Genomic DNA, 9,595 nt, shown 5'->3' on the forward strand with positions numbered 1-9,595 from the left:
CTTCTAAAGTCAATTATGGAGGTGCCTGAAAGCTTCTGAAAGCCCTAGAGCTCAAGACAAGACAGTGGGATGATCACCACCAAGATGCTTCTAGTTTGATACTATTGGGCATTTTGATAGGAGGCTACTGTCATGCTAGCAACCACTCCTGATGGTGCCCCAAACTTGTCATTCCTCCCCTTCCTCATCAGGAATTATTTATCCTGTTCATTGAAGCACATTCTCAGGTGTCTGCTGAAACAGGAAGCCAGGTGCATTGAAATAGCTTCATTTGTATAGCATTGCTTGATGCCCCTCACATTTTTAAGCTTTTTGTTGAGATATGCACTTATTGTAATTTTGCAGATGTATATTATCAAATAAGCACCATGCAGAGCAAGATATAAAATATTTCCAGCACTGTAACAGGTGCCCTTTCCATTCTCATGTCTATTTTTTCTCTTTTTACCAATTTTCCATGTATACTAAAACTTCAGTTGTCTGACAGGATCTCTCATAGGTAATTTTAATATTTCATATAAAAGAATAAAAAATATGTAGTGTTAAGAATTGTTTTAAAGCTATGGTTTCCCTCAAATATACATGTCTGCTAGCCTTCATATTTTATGTGATCTTTGTATTTGTATAAAACAATGAATATAAGCATCGCCATATGTTGTCATATGAAGAAAGAGAAAACGTGATAGAGAATAATTGTTTTATGGTGGATTACAAATGACAAATAACTGTCACATATTTTTCACATGTCATCCTCACAATTCTGGTAAGTAGATAGGCAGACACTTTATCTCTATTTTACAGATGAGCATTCCCTTCAGAGATGTGGAGATTTTTGCCCCAATTATCACCGATTTCCAGTGGACCTGCACCTAAATTTTCTTTCTCATAGTTGCCATTCTACTAAACCATTACTAATGATGGATTTGAGCTATTTTCCTTTCAATAATGCTTAAAATTATGTTTCAGTCTTCAGTTAATTCTTTTGTATTTTTTATGTTCCAGTCTTCAGTTAATTCCTTCCTATTTTTTTTTCTGTTTTAATCCTTGGAAACCTTCCTGAACTGTTTTCAAAACATACTTTCTGAAAGCAGAGCTTTTAAAATTAATATCAGCTAAGCAAATTACAAGTGATTCCCTTAAAGCGAGGAGAGTTCAAGCATGAATTTTGTTAGACAATAAACAGAAAAGGAGGATACAGAGATTCTCCAGAATCTTCTTCAGTGAAATTAATGAAATGTGATTTTTCTTTTCTAGGGCAGTTAATATGTAATGTTAGTGACATTTTAACCAAGAGAAGTAGAGCAGGTTAATACACTTAATTCTTAACTGCATTTCATTTTTTGTATTTTTGTTTTGTTTTGTTTTCTAGTGGCTTTTCATGGCCTACCACTGAAAATCAAGAAAGAACCCCACAGTCCATGTTCAGAACTCGGCTCAGCCTGCAGTCAAGAACACCCCTTTAAATTCAGCTATGGAGAAAAGTGCCTGTACAATGTCAGGTAAAGCAATCAGGTGTATATATAGGATGGTGGTTCTTATCGAAACGAAAAGTCCAGAACCTAATATAATATCTCAAGTCAACTTTTATGAGTCATCTCGTCAGCATATAACAAGCTAATTAGGTAATGTGTTTAGAAGAACGCCAAAAAACCATTTACCATCCAGTCACACACTTTTAGAATAATTTTAAAGCAATAATTTTCATCCACATTATTGGTTGCTTTTCCTACTCAGTGATGTATCCTGGGTGGGAAAAGAGGGTCTTACTTGGCCTAAGCAGCTATTGAAAGTTCTTATTAGAATGAGTGCATTATGCACTTTAGATAGAGTTTGTAGAAAAAAAAGAAACATTTGGCATGTCTCAGCAGTACATTAGTTATCTGACAGGCTTTGCAGATGATCTATAAGATGTGTTTATGGACAATTGTAATAAAGTTAGAATTTTATAAGGCTTAGCAGAGGCTATTATCTATTAAAAAGCCAGTTGTTCCTTCTGTTGATAATAAAGGGTGGAGCAATAAAAGTACATTGTTCATTTGTTAGAAAATTTGATAACATACATGTTCATTAAAAACCCTTCACAGTAAATTGCATTCTGCTACTTTTCATATTGGCCTCTAATTGCATAAGGAAGAAGTTGGCTCTGTGTATTGAGTATTATTACTCTCAATTATAGTAGAAACTTGGTTCTTAAAAGGAGTTAGGCTGGAAACTTAAAAAATGATTATAAATATTTGCAGTTTTATAAGTTAGGTTGATTCAAGTTCATAATACGTTATGATCTAAATGGATCTTACATTTTCTTATATGTTTACTACTTATACTCTATACCAGGGTATATAAGATTCAAGAAACTTAGATTTGTGTAATCGCTCAGCAGCTGACCAATGCTTACATATTCTATTACTATTTATGCTTGTACACTCAAACTTGTCTTTTATATCTGCTTTTCTAGGAGAGTTACCAGAGCCTGAAATTATGAACCAGTTCAATTAAAACTATAAAGCTGTTATAAAAAAAGATGTCCTGTTGAAGCTAACTATTAAAGCATACTCAGTTTAGATAAAACAATATTGATCCGAGTTTCATTTTATAGTGTTTCTCGTGTTTATATTTTTTCAAGTGTTATGTAGTCACAGAATAATTATTTAACATATTGAAGAATGTTTAATTAATGAGCCAAAAAGATATAGAATTGTCATTGAATTTCAGCATTGATCAGAAGTGTGTCTATGAAATAACCACTGCTTAATATGGTATATCTAATATCCATAAATCAACAGTAGAGGAATTGCCTGACTATTTTGAGGTTCTTCCTGGGGACCAATAATTCCCACAGGGATCTATGGATTAAATTCTGGTACTTCCTTCTATATACAAACTGTAAATATAACATTTCATGGGGGGGAAAGTAATATCCTAGAACAAAGGATATATCATTTTTTCTTTTTACATGGGAAAGAGTTAGGTGAACCATTTTATAAAAGTAGATTCTCATTTAGAAATATTGGTAAAGAAAACAAGTAGAACCGAACATAATGAGTACCATTAGCTGTACTTTAAGGCATGTACAGACTTAAACAGCACATACTACTTTGCTTCTGAAAAGTATTTTTACATTTGGATGTAATTCTCTTGTATAGATGAAGCAACAGAACAAATTATTTCATAAATCAATGCTAAAAGAAATGTTTTTGTTTTAAAATAAAAATATGTATTGATGAATTCTTTTTGTTACAAGGAAATACAGTATTTTAACCTGGAAATATCTTCTTAATTTGGAAATATAAGTAAAATTTGTTTTTAGTAAAATATTTTTTAGATCACAAACATTAGTTAGATCACATCCTTTAAAGGCATACATAGGAAAATCAACTGAAATTCATAAACAAGCTTACTCATTTTATTCCTTTGCAAGTGTTTAGAAGTTAGATTATGACAATAGAATGTTATTCCTAAGAACATCATTTTGTTTTTATACTCTAAGAAAGTTTAAATATATCAGAGAGATTTTAATTTGCTCCATTAATCTTTATTATCCCATATGAGGAAGTTAATAGCAAGCATCATTTATTTTATATAAAAAATGAAAATAAGCCAAAGCATTGCCTTCTTAAGATTCTACCACAAATAAAGTCAAGCCAGGTATGGTCTCCATCTTATTAAACTGATGTTCTTGTTCTGAAATCTAATGTAATATAGAAGAATTATAATATCAGGGTAATTTAATGAAGTAGAAAAGATCTATGAAACTTGCTCCAAGAGACATATCAAGAATAGATGGAAATTATGCCACTGCTTTCATAGATAGTGCTTTTCCTCATATTAAGTTGTTTGTATATATATTAAACATATACATTTTATATGTATGCTGTTACCAATTTATTACTTATTCTGTTTTCTGTTAAAGTGTGTTCCAGTTTTAAAGATTACATGTTCTAGAATTACAAACACCAAAAGACATGAAATTCTAACTCCTTTATGACTTATGCCTAAAACGTTTCGTTGTTTCCTTAGGTTAGAATTTTTTTTAAATTTCTCCAAAGAAACAAATATTCTCTCTTTTTTTTTCTCATGCCTTGGGTAGTGCCTATGATCAGAAGCCACAAGTGGGAATGAGGCCCTCCAACCCCCCGACCCCATCCAGCACTCCAGTGTCCCCACTACATCATGCATCTCCAAACTCAACTCACACTCCGAAACCTGACCACGCCTTCCCAGCTCACCTCCCTCCATCACAGTCCATGCAAGACAGCAGATACCCCATGGATCACAGGTATATTGAAAATACTGTTTTTGTCAAAATTCTTTTTAGTATTCGTGGAAGAGCCTCTGTTACCAATTCCTAAGACCTATAGTAGATTTAGGGTGAACATATTAATTTTGCGCATCTGGGCAAAATATTTTTAGAAAGAGCTTGCCTCTCTATAGTTATAAATAATTTGTGAAGAAGGTCACTTATAAAGAGTCCTTTTATAAATATTTAAATTTGTTGCTAAAATGGAAAATTAATCTATGTACTGACATTTGAACACCTCCCCTTTGCTTTGCCTGAATTAAATTGCTTCACTTACACTTTAAATCAGATCATGGCATTTTTTTTATGAGCATATGTGTGTACTTGTTCTATAAAGTTAGGAGACTAATTTTAGTAGGTGGCTTATGGAATTAGGTTCTTTACCTTAGTTTGGATAGTGTAGCTGTACACAGTTTTGCAGAGCAGAACTTATTTGATTAAATCATTTTCCATACTTTCCATGTTATGAATATTTAATGCCAGTAGACACACGACCCTGGACACTGAGAATGTAAAGTTAAAGAGATAGAGGTCAAATTATTATTACTTAGAAAGGAAAAAGCAAGGACCAGAGCATGGGACTAGGAAGAATGCTATGGCAGATTATTCCTGACTCCTAGAGATGAGTAAATTTACATTTGAATAAAATGTTAGGAGACTTTTAAAGGTCTTAATACAACTTAAAACACAGGTTGATTATGTGCCTCATTTTTCCTTCCCCTTCTACCTTGTACTTGTTTAGAGCCAGTGGTATGCTGGTAAATATTGAACAACAGGCTCTATGGGAGAAAGCCCAAAAAACCTGATTTGTAGGCATTTGATACAAATATTCCCCCATGGCTGACTGCAAGCTATCAATGTGACAACCTTGACTGTAGAATTGGAAAGAGAGGCGTGGTAGCACTCCATTTTATAGTATTTCTACCATATAGATACTCTAGTCATAACCTCAAGAACAAAATTAATAGTAACACTATTAATTAGGGAGTAATGAGGTTTGAATATTAATAGCCTTGTAAGGTAATTTTTTTAAAAATATAAATTTACATAATTTACTTCATAATGGCTGTCTTTAACAACTGACTTACAGAATTTCTGAAAATGTAATAATAAGCCAGGACAAACTGGCTCTGACACCATTAGGAAAATAACTCAGCCAAAGTCATCCTCTGTATCAGCAGATGTGCAACGTGCTGAAAAGAAGGGAATACTCAGATCTGCTTTTTCTAGGTTATTTAAACCAACTCAGTCTCACATTCAGTCACACTCTGTTGGTGTGAAGGGCTAAGATGAAAGCATTCTTTCCAATGCGAAACTAAGCTGCATCGTTTCTACCTTTGTTTCCATCACGCAGCCCTCTCTTGCTTTAGTTACCAAATGCTCCCGGTGATCTTTGCCTTCTCACCCGATAGTCTTGAGACCTCGTCAGAGCGCAGTGGTATGTGCATCTGTGTAAACAGTTTCGTAAATACAGATGAAAGAAATCCCACTGCAGGGTGGGCCATTAAACAGATGCACATTGTGCAGGGCTAAGAGGGAAAAAGAAGCCAGTTGTATTTTGTCCACTTCTGATGACTTCCCAGAATTCTTCATACCTGAGTCTCTCACTCTCCAAACGAGTGCCAGAATTCTAGGTTGTAGAGTTGGCTCTTTGTGCAGAAAAGCTATTCCTATGGAAGGTGACTGGTGAACAAGCAGTGTGCCTGTTTTCAGGTGACCTAACTTGAAATGCTTTAGCCAAATCCATTTGAGTTTCTCTACTTGAAGTCAAATACCTGAGACTGAGAACAGCCGGTCCGGAACTACCAGAGGGAAGCTCAGGGTCTTTTCCCACTGCCCCCCATCGTGTTTTGAGGACAGTACCAGCTGGCCAATCCCAGGAAAATCTCTGAAGCCGTATGTTTCTGAGGAGGATTTCTTGGAGGGCTCGAGCCAACAAATGACAGTCCCTCAGTTATAAATGGCAACGTTTCTCTGGGAACAGATCCTTTCCCCAAATAGCCCCCTCCAGCCTGGGCACCTCGCCTCACTCTGGGCTGCCCCCCGCATTCTTTGCATGGCTCATTCGGCTCTTCAGGTCAGCCCTTTGGCTCTTTTTTCTGAACCCGCTGCGAAGGAGCCTGGTCTCTCTTCTCGCTCTTTCCCACCCGTTAGAGACTGTTTTCCTTTATCCAAGAGTTCCTCACCATGTTGCCCTTACCTATTAACACTCTTCCAGAAGCTTCTTGAGTCACCTTCTCTTTATAGTAGGTCAGCTGCTCATAAGAATGACATGTCAACATAAGAAACATTCGAACCCGTGAAGAATTTTTGTGAGTTTGAGCCAAACTGTCCACAATTGCCAGGAAGTGAAATCTCTGAGATCATGCTTGGAGAGTGGCAGTTTTACACCTTATTTTATACATTGCAATCAAAAGAGATGATGCAAGTGAGTTATGTGAAATCCACTGGTGATAGACTAGGGAGGTGGGAGGAAGCAACGCGGAGGGGGAGAGTGGAATTGGATGAAAAGTAAAATGATAGACAATACATCTTTTACATAGATGGGTACAGGATAGTTACGTCAACAATGAACATGATAAAACAAAGATAATTTATGGTCTTGGCCCTGGTGTATTGGTTGTGCCCTGAGGGGTCTGGAAAAGTAGAGTTACCCTGACATTCCCAAGGAATGTTATCATATATGCAAAAGACAATAGACAGGCTTAGTTAAGGTAAAGATTGACCTTTGTCAGGGAAGATACCGACTTATGACATGACTACCCACCATAAACTGCTTTTAGTTTAAAAAGTTTTATTTCCAGGCCACCCTTTAGGGCTCTGAGTTTGCAAGACCTCCATGCAGACCTTCCCTGAGCTAGTCAGTTAGCATGTGGCCCCTTTGCATCCCCAGGCACCACTAACTGTTAGCTAGCTCCCTATGAAGCATGTGTGTGATAGAAGACGTGGTCCTCGGAATGTACCAACTGGAATCAGGTTCATTCCTAAAAATAAATGGCTTGATTCCTTACAAAGCTTTTAGCACAAGTGTTATTAACTTCCTTTCAAGGCTTCCCGGGTGAGCTGGGTTCTTATTTTAACTTCAAGTTACAATTTTCTGATTCACTCCTTGACAGTTCTTAATGATAATTTCTGTTTCTTTCTTTTTTTTTCTGACTAATGAAATAAGCAAGGAAAGGGCAATGAGTGCATTGCCAGTCAGCCTCATGGTTTTTGCAATATCGGAGTTTCTAAGTTTATTTTCTGTAGGTGTAGGTGGGATTCTGGTACTTACCAGGGTTCAGGCTTCTTAGAAATGCTAAAGCAACTGCTTTGTAATTCTTTAGCTTTTACCTTATTTTCATTTAACGTTACCAAAATTAAATGTTAACTTTCCAAATTAAAGTCTCTAAAATGCTTTTAGTGGAGTGAGGGGGGAAGAAGGGAGTTATTTAATAGGCTTCTATTTGCTCATAGTAATGTTGGGTAGGTTATTTTTAAGCACTCCTGGGCATTTTTAGAGCACTTTTAAATCTTTAATTAATCCACATCTTTGTGGTGGGTCAATGATATTATGGATGAGATACACGGAACTGACCGAGCACAAGATTAGCCAATCGTTATAGAGTTTACCAAGCAGGAAGGAGCGGAGACTCACTCTCAGCCTCCTTCTAAGACCTCCAAACTTCTTCAGGGTCTAACATCACAACCAGTCCTCAAACTATGCAATGCACCACGCTATTTCCGTCTTTGGAGCTCTGCTGTATATTGTATGCTTATCTTGATCAACTTGAGATTTCATTAGAAGTTATTAGAAGCCAATGTGCTGTGTTACTGTTTGATAGTAAAGAGATGGTCTTTTAGAAATAAGCTTGGTTTAGTCTCTACATGGTCTAGTTTTATTTACCAGTAGATATAGTGTTCTTTAGGACATAGTTGAAGATTTAAGAGCCCTGCCCACTTGAGAAGACAGTCATTCCTCTTTTGCTTCCTCAGTAACTGAGGGAGGAGGAAGGAAAACCAGTAGGTAGCTTTTTATTTGGTTGCTTTTGTTTGTTTGTGGATTAGTTAGGTAACAGAATTAAAAGGTAGAGGATGTAGTTTGAGATCAGATTCTTTCAAATTTTCCTGTTTTTTTCCCTAGTATATAATTATTTGAGGCCCTCTTAATATGAAAATTTGGTAAATGATCCAATTGATTTAGGATTGGGTATTTTTACTCTAAGGGTATGTATTTTCTCAAAGTAATAAACTGTTCTCCTAGGCCTACTCAAAGCACACCTTTAACGTATTGTATTGTACCAAAATGATGCTGCTAGTGACTAATTAGAAGGGGAGCACCTGTCATATTAAGATTAAAAAGCACAGTGCTACTGACCCAGGAGGGAGAAATGAAGTAATTATTAAACATTTAAGCCTTAGATCAGTTGGTATCATGCTCATTATACAGTTAAAAATTGTGCAGTATTTTAAAGAGCATTTCTTCTTCTTGTTTTATTTGAAACATGCTCTCTGATTTCCCAGGTTTCGCCGCCAGCTTTCTGAACCCTGTAATTCCTTTCCTCCTTTGCCAACAATGCCAAGGGAAGGACGTCCTATGTACCAACGGCAGATGTCTGAGCCCAACATCCCCTTCCCACCTCAAGGCTTTAAGCAGGAGTACCACGACCCAGTGTATGAACACAACACCATGGTTGGTGGCGCGCCCAGCCAAAGCTTCCCCCCACCTCTGATGATTAAACAGGAACCCAGAGATTTTGCATATGATTCAGGTAGGCCCATGTTTTATGTTACATTTAAGACATATTTTCACTGGCTTGCTCCTTGGGGTAGTGTTGGCATCAGACTGGGTGGCTCTTGACTATTTCTGGGTGGGATCTTCCTGATTTTACCACTTCTTTGAATCTTTATATGTGAAGGATGGGGCTATCAAACCATTTTGTCATGAACTGATGGTTGAAATAGTGTCTAGATGTGAAACCAGTACGAAGAAGAGTACAATTTGTAAAATTAGACACATTCTCAGTCCAAGAGAGTAAGTAACCTTGTAATTCTTTTCTGGATTCTGGGCTTTTTTTCTATTTGCTACTCAAGCACTATCTAGTTAACAGTGTTTACAGAGAATAATGTTCTGCACTGGGTCACTTATTGCTTATAGCTTTTTGTTTGTTTTTTTTCCTTTATTGGTGGCAAGAATCCAAGGGTCCAGAATGAAAGATTCTTGCATGCTAGGAGAGGAATACAGAAATACAGATTTCTGATTTATTCATAGAGCTTAGCTTTAGTCTTCCTGAAGCAGAAAGACCCTATAAAGTAGTA

The 9,595-nt window shown here is 36.4% G+C and overlaps 1 protein-coding gene across 13 annotated transcripts in view; it reads left to right on the forward strand.

The window, feature by feature from the left end:
- The window catches only part of ETV1 (ets variant 1), a 91,525-nt gene that overhangs the window by 44,164 nt on the left and 37,766 nt on the right, over positions 1-9,595 (forward strand). For all 13 annotated transcript variants that reach the window (XM_005872337.2, XM_014544677.1, XM_014544671.1 and 10 more), the window contains 3 exons: positions 1,370-1,499; positions 4,088-4,276; positions 8,801-9,048. In XM_005872337.2, the coding sequence (XP_005872399.1) occupies positions 1,370-1,499; positions 4,088-4,276; positions 8,801-9,048 (567 nt within the window). The remainder of the gene's footprint in view (positions 1-1,369; positions 1,500-4,087; positions 4,277-8,800; positions 9,049-9,595) is intronic.

The sequence above is a fragment of the Myotis brandtii genome, unplaced genomic scaffold, assembly GCF_000412655.1.
Source record: "Myotis brandtii unplaced genomic scaffold, ASM41265v1 scaffold374, whole genome shotgun sequence".
NCBI classification, from domain to species: Eukaryota; Metazoa; Chordata; class Mammalia; order Chiroptera; family Vespertilionidae; genus Myotis; species Myotis brandtii.